We start from the raw sequence: 18,116 nt of genomic DNA, 5'->3' as shown, positions 1-18,116 counted from the left end.
ATAAAAGGTATTGACTAACATATCTGAATGGTTGCCCAGTTCACTTGAACATAGAACCAACTAGCATCGTTTCACCTATTTCTGTTGTTTCTTTAATTTTTCAAACCTGATTCTATCCTTACAGTAAATAGTGAAAAATATAAGCATCTCATAGATCTCATACATAAATTAGGGAGAGGTTACCTAGTTTGGCTAGGAGCACATAAGCATGCAAAATTTTAGCAGGATTAGACTTAAGGCCAGCTGTGTCTAACATTAGGTGCAATATGCATCACTTGCAGTCTGTCTACATGCGTCAGGTCCTCAGAAAGAAAAGGAGACATCTTTCTACATACCTGACAGAGACAACATGGTGTGGCCGAAGGATGGCAGCCCCTGAGCACAAGCCCTAATTACTATGTAATACTGGATGTGAAATTTACAATTTATATTTCCTGACTTGTCTTTAAGATGAATAAAAAGAGTACTCCGACCTCCTATGAATTAAATAAGTTGATATATGTAAAGAATTCTGAATGTATAACTAACGTTAGTTGTTATTGCTATTATAATCAGTGTTTAATTTTATAATCAAGTGAACAGAATAATTAAAAATACATAAGTGGGGTCCTGTGCTTGAGTATATAATAAAAACAAACAAACAAACAAACGAACAAAAAACAGTTCCCTGGGACTGGGTTCTTAAGGAAGCATTCTGAATGAAAAGAAGAAGTTCCTGCTTTCGCAGATCCTCCACAGCATTTCTGTTTGCCTGACCCCACTACCTCCACATACGGCATGCAGCAAGACTCCAGTTGCTTTTGGCTGCCACTGTAGATACTCAGCAAGCCCATGATAAACAGGCTAGCATAAATACAAAGGTGAAAACTAGGACTTTTCTGGTCTAATTTACCACAGATCCTTGCTAAACAAACAAACAAAAACCACACTACTTTATTCAATGGATGTTGAAAGCCTTTTGCTAAAAATTTTACCAGTCTGGGAGAAATATTTATTTGGCCTCTCACTTTAGTGGCATGTTGAGGTGCAGAACAGTGCTTGCCCGTTTTTGTTTTGTTTTTGTTTTTGTTTGTTTGTTTGTTGTTTTTTCTTTACCACCTTATTTGTGTTTAGAATAGCCTATGTGTTCAATAAGTTAGTGATTGGAAGACAGGTTTATGGGCACGTGGTGACAAGGGCAGTCAGAATTGTTGAGTGTGAAGTATCATCAATGAGTTGTTGCTTCTCTAACTGTAAATATCATAGTTACTATGCATTTCCCCATTAGAGTTCCTTCAAGCCCCTCCTCATTTCCTCAGTGACTATTTTTACAACTACTTTATTATAAAATAGTCATATAGAGGAGTAGCAATGGCAGCCTTACCTCCATCTTTATAGCCATGCGAAGAGCACATCACTCTAAGAATTTTAGAATGTAAACAGACGGTCTGTCCTGCCTATTGCATCAAGGGGACCACTCTACAGACTTGTAGTGACACCTCCTGAAACATTTCATTTTTAGGACCCTGATTACAGACATTTGATACCTAAACTTAGCTTGATTCTAAATCTTTCTTGTTCTCTTAGGAAACTGTTTGTTAGACCTACCACGGAAGCAGATTCTGGGTCCTGAGGAACTCCCAGGACAGACCTATGATGCCACCCAGCAATGTAACTTGACATTTGGGCCTGAATACTCTGTGTGCCCTGGCATGGATGTCTGTGCCCGGCTGTGGTGTGCTGTGGTACGCCAAGGCCAAATGGTGTGTCTGACCAAGAAGCTGCCTGCAGTGGAGGGCACACCCTGTGGGAAGGGCAGAATCTGCCTGCAGGGCAAATGTGTGGACAAAACTAAGAAAAAATATTACTCGGTAAGTGGTTTTCTTGTCAACTGAAGCCTAGAGACTCAACAGAGTAAGTTAATTTTCCAGGCATGCATAGTCATTGTCATCAAAGGGCTTGGTCCTTCAATGGGTTTGTCCTTTATTAATTTATTAAATTTCATCTCTGCTCATAGCATCCCTGATTGTAACCAAACAAAGGAAAACATGCAAGTAACAGGGATTATTTTTAATTACAGGATTTCACAAATAAACCAGATTGACAAATTTTACTAGTAAAATCAGATTGACACTGACAGCGGAGCCTCTGTGGTGTTTTCAGAAGCTCACTTTTAAAATCTTATTAGCATTATCAGAATATGTCTACTGACGGTCAGTAAGGAAACAGTGACAGTGCAGACAGTATGGTCCTTACTTATATCTTGCACAATTCCAAATGCTCACTTTTTCCCAACAGACAATTCTATTAGGAATTATGTTAGGAGTTATGGTGTCCTAGAGGCTGCCCCCAAGAGTATGTTCACACTGCAATAGCCACTTCTCATTGCCTGTGTGTTGTCTCATATCCCGAAACAGGTGACCAGGAGCTCGTATTTCCTAACCAAAATAGCTTATACCTAATATAGTCTCTCAGCTTCCTTCTGCACTGTCCCCACAGGAAAAAACCCAGAGTTTGTTACCTAGGCTTGATCTTCCCATGGAGAGTGTGTGAGCACAGAGGCTGTACCTTTGATTGTCTGTCACATCTAGTTGGGAATTTAGTGGAGCCCCGCTCAAGTGCCTTCCTGTATGGGGGAGAGTCTCTCATAGGCAGAATGTGTGATCTCAACTGCAGGACCTCAGAATTTGAGGACTAAATAGAAGGGAGGAAATACAAATGGCCAACATCATAGGAAAGCATCAGCATGACCAACAATTTCCATTACTGGTCCAAGATGAAAGTACAAAGAATGTTAAAAGGTACCTGTAGTTATGAACAAGACTTTTACAGTATCAGAAGGCAGGATATGCAATGGCTGGAGAAAACAGGGTGTAATCCATGTGCTCATTGCTTAGAATGACACATTAGGTCCTCTGCATTTTAAAACAAGGTGCTGAAGAAAAGATGACTTGCTTAGCACTGCAAATGGGCAGCAATCCCTTCCTTAATTGGAGCATACATACACTTCCACAGGGATGATCCATGCAAGTGGCTGCGACATACATGTGGGATGCTGTTTCCAAACAGGGTTAAACTATCTTCTATTCTCTGTTTCAGACCTCAAGCCATGGAAACTGGGGATCCTGGGGCCCCTGGGGCCAGTGTTCTAGGTCGTGTGGGGGAGGAGTGCAGTTTGCCTACCGCCACTGCAATAACCCTGCACCTCGGAACAGCGGCCGCTACTGCACAGGGAAGAGGGCCATCTACCGCTCCTGCAGCGTCACACCCTGCCCACCTAATGGTACGCTGCTGCAAGGTGTTGTCTGTAGTCCCTGCATTAGTAGGAACAAACAAGGGAGACTGGAGAACTGACATTAACCTCGCACTGGAAAGAGACAGTCATGTGTAATTTAATGACTAACATGGGGGAGATTTTTAAATTGTCGTCACGGACAGCAGTGTCTCCAAGGAACTGGGAGACAACACTTCTGTTTTCAGTTCTGTTTATACGAAGGCACTTTAAACAGTGGTACATACAGTACTCTTCAGTACAGGAATTAAGGAGTTATGAATGTCACATGTTTTGTTTTCTAGGTAAATCTTTTCGTCATGAGCAATGTGAAGCCAAAAATGGCTACCAGTCTGATGCCAAAGGAGTCAAAACATTTGTGGAATGGGTTCCCAAGTATGCAGGCGTCCTGCCAGCAGATGTATGCAAACTTACCTGCAGAGCCAAGGGCACTGGCTACTATGTGGTCTTTTCTCCAAAGGTAACTACCTCGCTCTGTCCAGATTAGGCATCCTGGGTAGAAATTACTTCATATAAATGTCAAATGCACACAGTGATTATTTTCAGGATAGATTTCAGAGAGTTTTATTTTTTTTCTGCAACATACAAAGTTTTTACAATCTTAGCCAAATTTGCCTCATCACAACTTTTTTTTTATACTTTTATACTGACATTCATTTCAAATTAACCTTAACCCTCCCTTCAAAGAATGTAATGTTTTAAAATGCAGATGAGCTGCAGTTTTGAGGGAGTCGTCTGTGGCTAATGAGTAAGTCCCTCAAAAGATATCAGGCCACCCATGGACATCAACCAAACACAACATAACAAGTAATAAGACCAGGCACATACCATCATATCAAGGCTATACAAGGCAAACTAGTTGAAGAAAAAGGGTCCCATAAACAGGCAAAATAGTCAAAGACAACACCTGTTCACACTGTCAGGAATCCTACACGAACACTATGTTAACCAGCCACAACATATATGCAGAGGACCTAGGTCAACCATTCAGGCTCAAGAACCTCTGTGGGAAAAATAAATCAAATAAATTTCATGGGTGGACTAGGTGCAAGATGGTTTGGAAATAGGAGGGGTCAGGTGACAAAAAGGAGGGAGCGAAAAATACTAACAGAAGTTACTGGAGTTGAGGGAGGGCACCTCTGGGGTAAGGCAGAAACCTAAAAAGAGAAAAAGAAGAGAAAAAATTCTCTGTAAGCCTGCTTACAACCCAAAACATTTTCTCAGTATAGGTTTCCTTCTCTCAGATGACTGTAGTTTCTGTCAAGTTGACAAAAAATCTGGCTAGCAAAAATATGGTTATAGAGAAGTCATGTCTTGTGCTGATATTTCGTAGAACTGTTTATTTTAAATAGAAGAGCTCCTAACTTCACTGTGAGTGCTAGCCCTTCTTCTGGTTAAGAAAATATGCTTCTTATTTCTTTTTTAATTAATTAATTTTTATTAATTACAATTTATTCATTTTGTATTCCAGCTGTAGCCCCCCTCCCTCATCCCCTCTCAATCCAATCCTTCCTCCTCCTTTTCCTACCATGCCCCTCCCCCAGTCCACTGATAGGGGTGATTGTCCTCCCCTTCCATCTCACCATAGCCTATCAGGTCTCATCAAGACTGGCAGGACCCTACCACAGAGAGCCTCTGAAAGACTCCTCTATCCTGCAGTGTATTAAGGCAGATGCTGAGAGTTAGCCAAACTCTGGGCAGAGTGCAAGTAATCTTAAGAAAGAAGGGGGAGATAGAAAGACCTGGAAGGGGCAGGAGTTCCACAAGGAGAGCTACAGAACCAAAAGATCTGGGCTTAGGGGTCTACAATGAGACTGATAATCCAACCAAGGACCATGCATGGAAATCATCTAGAACCTCTGCACAGATGTAGCCTATGGCTGCTCAGTGTCCAAATTGGTACCCTAATAAGGGGAACAGGAGCTGTCTCTGACATGAACTCAGTGGCTGGCCCTTTGATCACCTACCCCTGAGGGGAGAGCAGCCTTTCCAGGCCACAGAGGAGAGTTTTATTTTTATCTATATAATTTCTTTATTTTCAAATTTTATGCAATGGATTAAAAACATGATAACAGAACAAGTACATGTTTTAAAAAACAACTTTTTAAAAAGTTTAGTTCACTGTCTGAAAAGATAAATTATGATACTAACTTCAAAATAGCCTAGGAAAGAACATGCACTTACCAGGCAAATTTTGTGAGAGGACTATTGGGAAGAAAGATTTCTATGTCACAGCTATTTACTTAAGAACTTATACGGTCAATCTTGAAGATAAGTTTTAAGGTCATTGTCTCTGACAAAAATTTTCAATAGATCTTACACCTTCATCATAAATAAAAGTCCTCCTGGTCACTTACATTACAAGATACATACGTGCTTATTCCATGTTTTCACAGATAAACATTTTCTAAATATACTAAAGGGATTTTTCATTATTTTCTCTACCACGCAGCAATTTACAATCACTATTTATCTAATTATCAAAACTATGACCCCTCTGAAATCAGCCATTAGCTGTGTCTGTATAATATGTCTCTACACCAGATACCATTAAAAAATCAGCCAGTGTCCAATTCATGCATATTTTAATATATCTATTTAATTACAAAGTAATTCATTTTCCTTAGAACACTACACAGAAATAAAAATGAAAAGCTAGAACTATAACAAGGACGAGAATTATTAACACTTTGAGGGACATTCTACTTCAGTTTACAAGTAAAAATACAAACTCACATACACACATCTGAAAGAATCATATGCACACAAATTTAAAATGCATATTTAAATATGTATGGACATGTATCCACACAAGCACACTACAGCTTCTGTAACACCATCGCATCCTAGCCCCCATGCTATGCTTTAAATGGCTTTGAAACAACAACATATACTATTTCCCGAATTCAGAACCAAGTGTTCACTCTATTCCCAAACATTTTGAAAACACCCTGCCCAAGTTTTATTCTGTACATGAATCTGTTTGTCTTTGCTTTGATACCTGAAGGTTCAACAGGCAATTACTATGACAGGATTTTAAATAGGTCTGAATTATATAATTTGCTGCTAAACTAACAATTAAACAAAAGAGGCGATTCTTTGTAGTTTTAAGCCTTCTAATGTTCAGGTAGCTACAGGAGTGAATCTCATGCAAAGTTAAAAGATTCTTCTCATCAATGTGAGAAGTGAATGTGATACAGTGGGGCTGTGCTATGAATATAAAAATAGGGCTTAGTGAATTGGCTCACCACGCATATTAGGCAAGAAGTTCAAGAGAGAAAGTACATAACCAGATCTTCCAAATAAAAACACACTATGCATCTTTCCTACTTAGAAATTAAATGGTTGACAACTTTGTGATGGCTCAGCTTTAAAGATTTATTTTCTTTTTTAACTGTGTGTATATGGTGTGTGTGTGTGTGTGTGTGTGTGTTGGTATGCACACATGAGAGCAGGTGCCTGGGAAGGCAAAAGGCAATGGGTCCCCTAACGCTGGAATTACAGGTTGCTGTGAGCCACCAACCATGAATGCTAGCAAGTGGAGTTGTGTCTTCTGTGAGAGCATCATATGTTCTTAGCCTCTGAGGAATGTCTACCTTATTTTTAAGAGTATAATTTATTACAATAAGAGGTCACAAATTACAACCTTCTCCTTAATTAAAAGAACCAAAAGTTCCAAATCCCAGGCATTCCTATAGATGATATCTTTGTCATATGCAGGTTACAGATGGGACTGAATGTCGGCCATACAGCAACTCTGTGTGTGTCCAAGGAAGGTGCGTGAGAACTGGCTGTGATGGCATCATTGGTTCAAAGCTGCAGTATGACAAGTGTGGAGTGTGTGGAGGAGACAACTCCAGCTGTACAAAGGTTATTGGAACCTTCAACAAGAAAAGGTAACACCATCGCATCCTAACCCCCATGTGAATTAAACCAGGTTTTAGAGGCCTGCAAAGCTGAAACAGGAGAGGTGTTACCTCATCATGTCTTTGCAGGAAAAGGTCTAAGGTAATTTTGACAATGCATTCAGGGTATGAGAAGGGTTGGGGAGAAGAGCTGGATAGGCCCCTGTGCCTGATGAAAACTTTCAATGCCTCTGGAAGCAGATAACTTGCAATAGCTGTGAAGCTGAGAATTTAGGATTAGAGAGCAAAAAGAAGAGTGCATTGTTCCATAAAGTGGTGCCCAACAACACTGCCTTTCCAAAAGTCTCCTGTGGGGAAGCCTTAGCTTAGTTTTATGGTATTTTTGTTTTATTTTATGTATAAGGGTGTTTTGTCTTTGTGTATGTCTGTGTACCATTTGTGTGCCTTTTACTGGAGGAAGCTAGAAGAGAGCATCTGACCTCCAGAAACTGGATGTATAGAAAGTGTGAGCTACCACATGGGTGCTGGGAACTGAATCCTAATTCCCTGGAAGAGTATACATGATGCTCTTAACCACTGAGCCATTCTTCAGCCCCTTTCATGATATTTTAAATCTATTTGAATAGTTTATGCATGTATACAAAATATTTCATTCACTCTTCCAACTTCCACTGGACACCAGGATGTTCCTTTCTCAATTCCACATGTTCTCCTTCCTCTCTCCCTCCCTTCCTCCATTGCTTCTATTGATTTTTTTTTCTTTTTGACACATAGCCTTGGTATGTAGACCAGGGAAACCTTGAATATCAAGTCACCATCTTTTCTCTGTACTGGGATTTCAGGTGTGAGATGCCACTCTTGGCTCTCTTTACTATTTTTGTAACAAACAAATTCTCGCTAGACTCTGCATTTTTCTTCAGAAAACATTTCTGCCTGCAAAATGCAATTTAATTGAGGTGCTGCGCAACAATCCCATTTTATAGGGCATGATCTGGTTTCTGTCCACGCCATAAGGACAGACACACAGCAGTGTCTCCTGCTGTCTCACTCTTGCTTTAAACACGTGAGGCTAGAAAGTGCAGCTTCTGGCATCAACCATAATTCTGCCCTCAAAAGGGTGCCTGACTCAGCTACAGGGTCTGAAGGACCTCTCCTTGCGGAGTGTGTAGGTGGAGTGTGCCTTCATGCCGTGTCAGTGTTTGTTTCCCTTAACTTGTCAGTGGTCTGCCAGCCGCACCAACAGATCTTGAAAGCACTGTGTCACACTAATTTGATAAGCTGAAAATGATGATTGACATGATTTTAAAACGCATAACTGAAGGATTATCCTGACTATAAATACATATTATTTTTCTTCCTAAATAATGAAATCAGAATCATTTGGCCACGTTGGATCATCTATACCAGTCCCGAAGATCCAGTTAGATTTTGTATCTTTTCATATTTCAAATATGCAAGACAGCTTACAGACGAGCACCTCCAACTTTTATTTAACAAAGGAAGACACTAAAGTTTGAAAGTTTAAAACTTATGTAACTCACCGTAGTGTTTAAATGCCAAAACAAAGCAGAGGCTACCTTGAGGTCAGAAGTGTGAGGGACATTTTGTGATATAAGAAAAGAAAGAGATTAAGGAAGAGAAAAAAAGAGAAATAGAAAAGCAGTAGAGAAGGAAGATGATAAAGAATGATAAAGACTTACAATGAGAAATCTAGTTTTTAAAGTAATATCTAACTATTTGTATCCTACCTGTTCTTCAACACAAAGTTAAAAGCAACTTTTTAAAGTGCTAAATGCAAATTTTAAGTTTTCTGAATTTGTTATTAATATGTGTGCTTTTGAAGTCACATGATGTGATGAATGCATTCATGATGAAGACAATGGACATGCATGATATCCCTTCCCTTATTGGTCATATTTTATAACAGTTAAATTTATTTAGACACAAAGTCTCCTTTTAAGGCCAGCACTGACAATGAGGTTCTCGGTAATATTGTCATTTAAAGATTTTTATTATATTCTCACTTCCTGTTCTTCTGTGTAAAATATGACATCATCTCTAACTGTCATTCTGACCTCGAAGCACTTGTAGGTTTATATACCATCTATCAATATTAGAAGCTACCAAAAAAAATGAGGAACACGGTCTTATCTTACATAATGTTGCAAAAATAAAGATCATAAATCCAGGTAAACAGAATTAGCAATATCTCCAAGTAGTCCTGCTCACCCCAAAACTCAGAGGTTCTGACACATGTATGAGGTAGTCACTGCAGATCAGATGCCTGGTAGACACAGACTTCCTTTGAGAATGAGCTTCCTTTTCAAGCCAGGGGATATGAACTTAGGTTTTTAACATATAATATTGAAATTCAACTAAGAATAAGAAAATAATCAATTTAATTTCATAAGTTAGTCAATCTGCATATGGAATGTTGCTTTTATTTAAATAACTACAACATATTTAAAGTTATATTAACTAATAATAAACATTTATGCTTTATTGTACCCTCTTAAAAAGCACAGATTTTGGCAAAAGATGAGCCCTTGTTATTGGTGTAGTCTCCTGGTACTTAATTTGCATTTGTGCTAGAGTTCAACAAAGTTTGTGCATATTAGAGATGATCTGAGCTGATGATGTATCTTTTAATGCCAGCTTAATTTTTTCCTAATAAAACACCTCATTCAATTTATCATAATTTTGGGTGAAGATTAAACATTCAAAAATGCATACGCCATTAAAGTCTAATTTTCTAAAAATAGTGGTAAGTACTCATGATTTACTTTTCATTTAGCTTCTTGACCCAAAAAAATCTAGTAAGGCTTCTAGGGACAGAAGCTTAATTTGTCCTGATGCCAATCCAACAAGTAGCTGAACCCATGCTCTTAAATAACCCTGCATATTGGAGAAGATCTCTAAGAATGACTTCTGTGGCCCACCTTGAAAAACGAAGTTTTACCTGGCCTGGGACAAGAATTAGGGAATACTAAAATGTTTGCTAGTGAGCTCAGTATCAGGATTTTAAAACATTAAAAATTGCTATGAGATTGAGACAGATTTGTTTATTTATACTCACATATAACCTATCCTGTTCCTGTGTTGAAAGAACATAAAATATCATTGTAAATGTAGTAAGATGAAATGATCATATAAATTTTTAAATCCATTTTAAATAAGTAAACATTATTAACATCACCATAATTTTGAATATCTCAACAAAGGCAGATATAATGTTACTGCAACTTCATTCTGTCCTTTTAAAAGATTTAAAGTCTATGTAAATTTAATCACTTAAACACATTAACACCAGCTCAGTCTCCATGTGGGATTTCCTAGTAAGGGGACCAGAGACAGTCTCTGACATGAACTCAATTGCCTGCTCCTTGATCAATTACCCCTAGCCAGCCCACAGAGGAAGAGGATCCAAGCAGTCCTGATGGGACCTGATAGAATAGGTCCAGACAGTAGGGAAAGAGGACTTCCCTTATCAGTGGACTAGGGAAGAGGGATATGGGAGGAAGAGGGAGAGAGGGTGGGACTCAGAGAGACTCAGAGGAAATGAGGGAGAAGAATACAACTAGAATACAAAGCAAATAAATTGTAAATAATAATAATAAGATGAAGAAGGAGCAAAAGCTGTGTGTCAAGATGAGAGAAAACTTAGAAAAGTTCTACATGTTTATCCACGTGTAGGCATATACTAACTCTATTTCCTTGCCCCTTTCTCTTTTTTACCTCTCACGTGGACATTTCTGCCCACAGTAAGGGTTATACTGATGTTGTGAGGATCCCTGAAGGAGCAACCCACATAAAAGTCCGCCAGTTCAAAGCCAAAGACCAGACTAGATTCACTGCTTACTTAGCTCTAAAGAAGAAATCTGGCGAGTACCTTATCAATGGCAAGTACATGATCTCCACTTCAGAGACAATCATAGATATCAATGGCACAGTCATGAACTACAGCGGATGGAGCCACAGAGATGATTTTTTGCATGGGATGGGCTATTCAGCCACAAAAGAAATTCTGATAGTGCAGATCCTGGCAACAGACCCAACAAAAGCACTAGATGTCCGCTATAGCTTCTTTGTTCCCAAGAAGTCCACTCAGAACGTAAACTCTGTCATTAGCCATGGCAGCAACAAAGTGGGAGTACATACCCCACAGCTGCAGTGGGTGACAGGCCCATGGCTGGCCTGCTCTAGGACCTGTGACACTGGCTGGCACACCAGAACTGTGCAGTGCCAGGATGGAAATCGGAAATTAGCAAAGGGATGCATTCTCTCTCAAAGGCCTTCTGCATTTAAGCAATGTTTGCTGAAGAAATGTTAGCCTGTGGTTTGCTCTTATGCACAAAGATAACTGGAGGATCATCGTAGACACAGTTGTGGTGAAGACAAGGCCTACGAAAAGCACAAAAAGGTGGGCCTCCACGTCATTGTCACCAGGAGTCAAATTATGGGCAGAATCTGTTCTTTGTGACCAAAAGATGTGTACTACTTAAACATCATGCTGGTGACCTTCAAAAATAGAAAAAAATGGGAGTTTTGGAACATCTTTGGGCCTACGCAAAAGAGACACGCAATGATGAATGTAGAATCGGGGACATTTGAAGATGGCAGAGAAATCTTGTCACCTACCTCTTACAGAATGTCTTCAAAGGCATCATGATCATGTTCAGCCATGACATACAGTTTATTTTTACTGTCTGTAAATGCATCCATTCTTGGAATGTCACTTTATATACTTGGTTCTATTAATATATATATACATATGTATATTTCAATAACAAAGTATTTGACCAAAGTAGGTCTGCAGCTATTTCATCTATTAGTTTCCAGAAAGAGCTGTGGAAGATTTACTGGAAATTAAGAACTTGCTGCTGTTAATTAAGATTTTGTAAATTGTCAGTCTGCAGAACATAACATTTCAGTTAAAAAAAAAAAAAAAAACATTGACAGCAAGCATCTTTTGAGAAATTCTAAAAAGGGAAAGGATCTATTTGTGTCTGGTCATTTAACACATACTCTGGTCCATGTACTAATCTTTGACCATCTGTAATGATTTTTCAGGCAGCCAGCCAAATCATTGTATCATTGAGGTGCAGAAACTAAGTTTTTCTGTGTATATGTGATCAGTATCCAAGGCTCTGAAAATTAGTTTGCTTATATTGGAATTTAAAAGAAAAAAAAAAAACATGTCACTGTGTTTTCAGTTTGTATTTTCACAGCTACTACTGTCTCTGCCTCCCAGCTAATATCTCACGATGTGCAGTAAACACACAGAACACAGCGTCCTCATCTGTCACCACCAGCAGCACCTTCAGTACCAGCATACCTCTTCTCAACCAACCTTAACATGTTCATGTTTGCTTGCTTGTTCTTCCTAAGGGCTGGAAAAGACTTATGTTTTGTATTGACTGGGTCTAATGCTAATATTAAAATCAGTTCATGTTTAGCCTGACCTAGAAGGAGCAATCGGTATTAATTCAAATAGCTCAAGAAACCAGACTGGTTAGCATTAATAAGACTGTTTCCACATCATAGGTAATCATCTCATAATTTAAAAAATATAATCATATACCTACTGTATTAGAGAATTTTCCCAATTGGAAAGGGTTCGACTCTACCAGTGAGTTTGTAAGTGATGAATGTAAGGGTTTTCAGGAAGTCTTTCACCTGCATAGGAAGGTTAAACATTGAAAATGCTTAATAATAATCATACACAGAAAATCTCCTTTAGACTATACACTGCACAACCACCTCTAATAATTCAAATAATAAGGGTTTCATTCCACTGGGATTTCTTTTTTGTTTGTGAAATACTGCAAAGTATTTGATGTAAATTTTATAGTGATCATACCAAATGTGCCTACTGTTAAAGATTTACATATAAGGACTTTAAGAAATCCCTGCTGGAATTCCACTAAATGTATAAGAGTTTATTTTTATTATAAGATATTTTAATATAAAAATTATGTAATTAATTACCCTATATCACCTTTATTTCAGCAGACCAGAAAAATGAGAATCTTACTTAGTTTTTGTTGTTGTTATTGTTTGTTTGTTTTAAGAAATTACTTTTGGAAACAGATAAATGCCCTCCTAAAGCAATCATCAACCATTAGATTCTCAATGCATGGTCTCCTTACATCAAAAAATTCAGCCAAACTCGTAGCCTATATTTGTTGGAGGTATAAAAACAGAGCAGGGAATGAATCTAGTCAAATTGGTCATAATACAAAAGGTTAAATATCACATTGATTATTTAACTGCATAGAGAGAATAAAGTTTAATGTACCTTTTTTCTAATTTTGAAAACAATATGAACCAAGTAGCTCAAACATGACAAAAATCCTATTTTATCTTTTGTGATTACATTAAAAGAAAATAAATGAAAAGTAAATGTGATTGTCTCCTACTCTGCCTCCTTATATGATCTTCATAGTTTTTTAATAATATTTTTCTCTAAAATAATGAAGTTTTACACTTCACATGAAATAAACCTAGAGAGGATAGAACAAATAAACCACTATTCTATGTCTGAAGGGATTTTCTCTACTCTTTAAAATGACTACCTTACATTGACAAAGGAGTATGAAAAAACTCCTAAGGAAAGAAAACACAGCAAACTGAGATTAAGAAAAATGGAGTTTCAAACAGGGAAAGAATAATAAGTGAGGGGGAAACCCATAATGAACTCCAGTTCAGTCCAGTCTGATTTGTGCTGTGTCTTCCATCTTCCCATTGTATATGTTGATTTTTTTTTTAAAGACCTTGGATTTAGGATAATGGATAAATGAGGGTGACATAGAAAAAGTCAATGTCTCAGGTTTCAAAACATCTATCTCACTTGCATAAAGAATCATTCCAGAGTGAGTTTCAATAAGTGCAGGAGAGCCCAGAACAAAGCAGCATCGTTCCCTTTTAGAAAAGCAAATGACACATTAGCCCTTCTTATTGCTTGGAAGTGTAAGACCATTGTTTTAATGTATGTAACAGATTCAACATCTATTGCCTTCCTGTGGAAACAATTTTAAACTAAGAACTGAGGGATGAATCACAAACAAACAGAATAAAAAGTTGCAGCACTGAAAAAAAATAAGTAACTTATTGTTTTGCAACTGCTATGTGAATTTCTGTGATGAGATTATTTATTCTTATTTAACAAAGATTATGTGCAAATTCTTTTATATTTATATGTTTTGCTATTGTCCTATTTTTTTAATTTATGCTTTTTGTTTGTGTATAAAGTGCACTTTTTGAGTTTATATACTATACAGCTCTGGTGGCTTTTGTATTTTGTTTTTACAGAGGGCTTTCTGTGTGAAACAGGTGTATGTATATATATTCCGCATGTGTTTTTAGTCTGCCACACTCTTAAATTTAATCTTCCATTGCTAGTATATTCCTTACTTATCACTTTGTTAATAGGTCATTTAAATGCCATTAATATTGGCTTTTTCTGGTCATAAGTTCTAAAAATGTATACTTAATTAAGCAAGCTACAAGTTTTTAACTAGAGGACATATAGACCTTACAAACACCCTGCAGAAGCTAAGACACAATGGGTAATTGGGTTTGAAAATAGGCATAAGTACATGCCTGCACCCCCAGCACTTAGGAGGCTAAGGGAGGAAGAATATGAATTTGAGGTCAGTCTTTGATACATAGCAGATCCCTATTTTGGAAGAAGAAACAGAATCAGTTTCTTTCACATCGCTGATAAATATATTCAGGGAGCTGTTAACGTATCATATGAAAGCTATGTACACTTCTGTTATTTGAATTCTAAATGAATTGAGAAATGATAAGCACAAAGACTTCCAGCTTCAAAAACAGGTCCCCCAAATACTGTGACTTAGTCCATGCTATCTATAGAGGATCTACAGATTATCTCAAACAAATTGGATTTGTGTAATTTGGTTAATGCAACTTTGGCTATGGGTGTAGTTGTACACTATAGAATGTGACCTCTTAGTACTACTGTCAAATGGTCCAGAGCGAAAGGATCTGGAACTAGCAGGGACAACTCTAGGAACAGTAGCTCATCTGCGATGTTTCCATAGTCCAGTTCTAGCAATAGGTTCACGCATTCCTGTTACCCACTGTACAACTGGCTGGGTCCATCCCTGGCTCTGATGTTGCTCAATTAATAACTACCTTGTTAGCAAGTTAACGGGTCAGTCAGCATAACAAGTGAGAACTATAAGAAGGTTCAGAAGCCCATAGTGTGCACTATGACTACAGCTAATGGTTAGAAATATAAGTGCAATACTTATTTCTACCCCCAGAGAACTCTGCAAAACAGCACTGCCATCACGCATGAATACCACATCTCCTTATAGAGAAACGGGGTCAAACGAAATTTATTACATTTTTTGAGTCTTTCATGGCTACAAAATAAAATAAATGACCACAAGAACACAATGGATCCTTCAAGGCAGATGCAAAACCATGTTAAAAGGTTTATCATTGAACACACACACACAAAGGAACTTGTGTGGTTTCTGTATTATTTTTCTCATTGTCCAACAGTCCACAGTTCTAAAGAATGAAACAAGTAGATTATCCTGACTGAACAGTCCTGTAAAAATGTGATAATAATCCCTTATTAACATAAAGCACACACATGGCTTTTTTAACCATATTATCACAAAACACATAAGTCTACAATCAATCCATAAATTCTTCTCAATCAAACTTTGAGAATACATTGCAATATAGGTCCATGCACTATTCAGTCAATAAACAGGAATAAAAACATTGAAATCAGTATAAAAAATTTCCACCTAACAAATTATTGCTGTGGGATATAATTCTAGAGCAGGTATTATGGGGGGTATAATTTGGCACTTATGTATGTGGAGAGAGAATACAACTTTGACATACACATTTATTGTGATCTATTAATATATCAGCACATTTTAAATGTTTGCTCTCTGGCCCCTACCTTATGACTCTCCTAATCAGCATGTGTGGACTTTATAGGTTAAGAGAAAAAAATAACACTGCCCTATCCAATCCATCCCGCTTTTAGGCAACACCCCCAGTGACACAGAACTCCAACGAGACATGTCCTCAGACTTCAGTTTTTAACTTCATTTTTCTTTGCTGTGTCCAGTGAGAAACTGTTATTGTAGCAGAGGTGCTGACATCTTTAGTGATGACTGTCAAATATAGTATTTCTGACTTCAGTTTTAGTTTCAACAAGATTCTAGAGACCTCCACTCTTCTTGTCAAGGCCAGACACAATTTAATCCTCAGAGTTTGAAAAATCCACATACCTACTGGCCATTCTAACTGAAGGTATATCTGAGGGCACTTAAGATGTCATCAAAACTTGAAGAGAGGCAGGTGTGAGTTTGGTCTCCGTGATTCTGAGTTTCTAAGATATCAACAGTCCACTGAAACTTCTGTGTGTAGATTATTATTTTTTCTTTATTACAGTTTATTCACTTTGTATCCCAGCTGTAGCCCCCAACCCCCCCATGCCCTTCTCCTAGTCCACTGATAGGGAACGTCCTCCTCTCCTTCTATCCAACTCTAGCCTATCAGGTCTCATCAGGACAAGCTGTATTATCTTTCTCTGTGGCCTGGTAAGCATGCCCTTCCCCAAGAGGGAGGTGATCAATGAGCTAGAAATGTAGATTATCTTTTTAAACATTGTAATATTTCATGCCATGCTCAACATTCAGTGCCTAGATCTCAACCTCTTCCGAATCCTTATATTGAAGTATTGGTGCCTATACAGAATATATATTGAGAATAGGGGGTTTCACTAATGTGTAAGACTGTACAGCTAGACTTCTGACAGAGAAATGCATGGTCCTTGCATGCCAGTACTTCAGTGTATACTCAGATGTGCATGGACATGGCTGGTTCGGCTTACTATCGTCAGGAGCTATGTAATAAACACTGCTTATATTTTAGTAGCGACTTATTGGTTGGTCAGTAGGAAGTATACACAGCTTTGAGAATAGATATTTCCAAGCAAAGTCAATTGCAGGAATGTATCCCATTTGACATAAGCAGTGGTACCAATACTGAAACTTCTATATTAGTATCTATGAATAAGGTCAAGTAATAAACCTGAGTCTGCATAACTCACACTTTTGAAGTCTTAAAACACATTTCCCTGGTAAGAAAAAAGAATAGGGTTTCACATGCCTCCACTTTCTGGAAATGATGGCATGTGATGCAGTTGAATGAACAAACAATCATGGGAAAGTGATAAAAACGTCACCTTAGCTATGACAAACTTCAGGGTGGAACTGGCTCTTTAGAGCACTGCTCTATCTCAGCCTACAGTCCATACCAACTCCTTTATTCAGGAAAACACTTGACTTGGGCTGTTTTTGATGGACTGTAACAATTTTTCTTTGAGGAGTATTATGCTATTTTGTAAAGCATTTTCCTGGTGAAATTTGACTTTACATCTAAATGTTCTTTTGGTGGACCTAATAAATAGAACTTGTAAACTAGGTTAAGGCATGTTCTGTACATAATATCACTTTAGAGTTGGGCACTATTCTTTATTTTTAAATATCGCATAACACTTGTAGCATAAAGCCTGTCGTTGTTATTTCTGTCTTCATCTGAGCAGTTTTTCTTAGCTAAGCAGTGGCTCTCTGGCATGTAACTTCTAGTCAGTATTTACTCCTTAAATCTGCTAAGTATTGACACATGAACACAGAATCATAACTGGATTTAGTATTACATAAACTTACTACAGGTATAACATCAAGAAGTTAAGATTATAAGTAAGCCTAGAATCTTTTTTTCTATTTTTTAATTTATTTACTATTTTATTAATTACAGCTTATTCACTTCATATGCCAGCTGTAGCCTCCTTCCTCATCCCCTCCAAATCCTACCCTTCTTCCCTCTTCTCCCATGCTTCTCCCCCAGCCCACTAATAAGGGAGGTCCTTCTTCCCTTACCTCTGACCCTAGCCTATCAGGTCTCATCAGGACTGGCTG

General features: G+C 37.9%; 1 protein-coding gene across 1 annotated transcript in view; it reads left to right on the top strand.

The window, feature by feature from the left end:
• The window catches only part of Adamts5 (ADAM metallopeptidase with thrombospondin type 1 motif 5), a 47,379-nt gene extending 29,761 nt beyond the window's left edge, over positions 1–17,618 (top strand). The window contains exons 4-8 of the mRNA XM_021657825.2: positions 1,567–1,850; positions 3,079–3,262; positions 3,556–3,731; positions 6,992–7,167; positions 10,900–17,618. Of these exons, the coding sequence (XP_021513500.1) occupies positions 1,567–1,850; positions 3,079–3,262; positions 3,556–3,731; positions 6,992–7,167; positions 10,900–11,467 (1,388 nt within the window). The 3' untranslated portion in view covers positions 11,468–17,618. The remainder of the gene's footprint in view (positions 1–1,566; positions 1,851–3,078; positions 3,263–3,555; positions 3,732–6,991; positions 7,168–10,899) is intronic.
• The last annotated feature ends 498 nt before the right edge of the window (positions 17,619–18,116 follow it).

The sequence above is a fragment of the Meriones unguiculatus genome, chromosome 17 (assembly GCF_030254825.1).
Source record: "Meriones unguiculatus strain TT.TT164.6M chromosome 17, Bangor_MerUng_6.1, whole genome shotgun sequence".
NCBI lineage: Eukaryota > Metazoa > Chordata > Mammalia > Rodentia > Muridae > Meriones > Meriones unguiculatus.
This window is presented reverse-complemented; position numbering and strand designations above follow the sequence as displayed.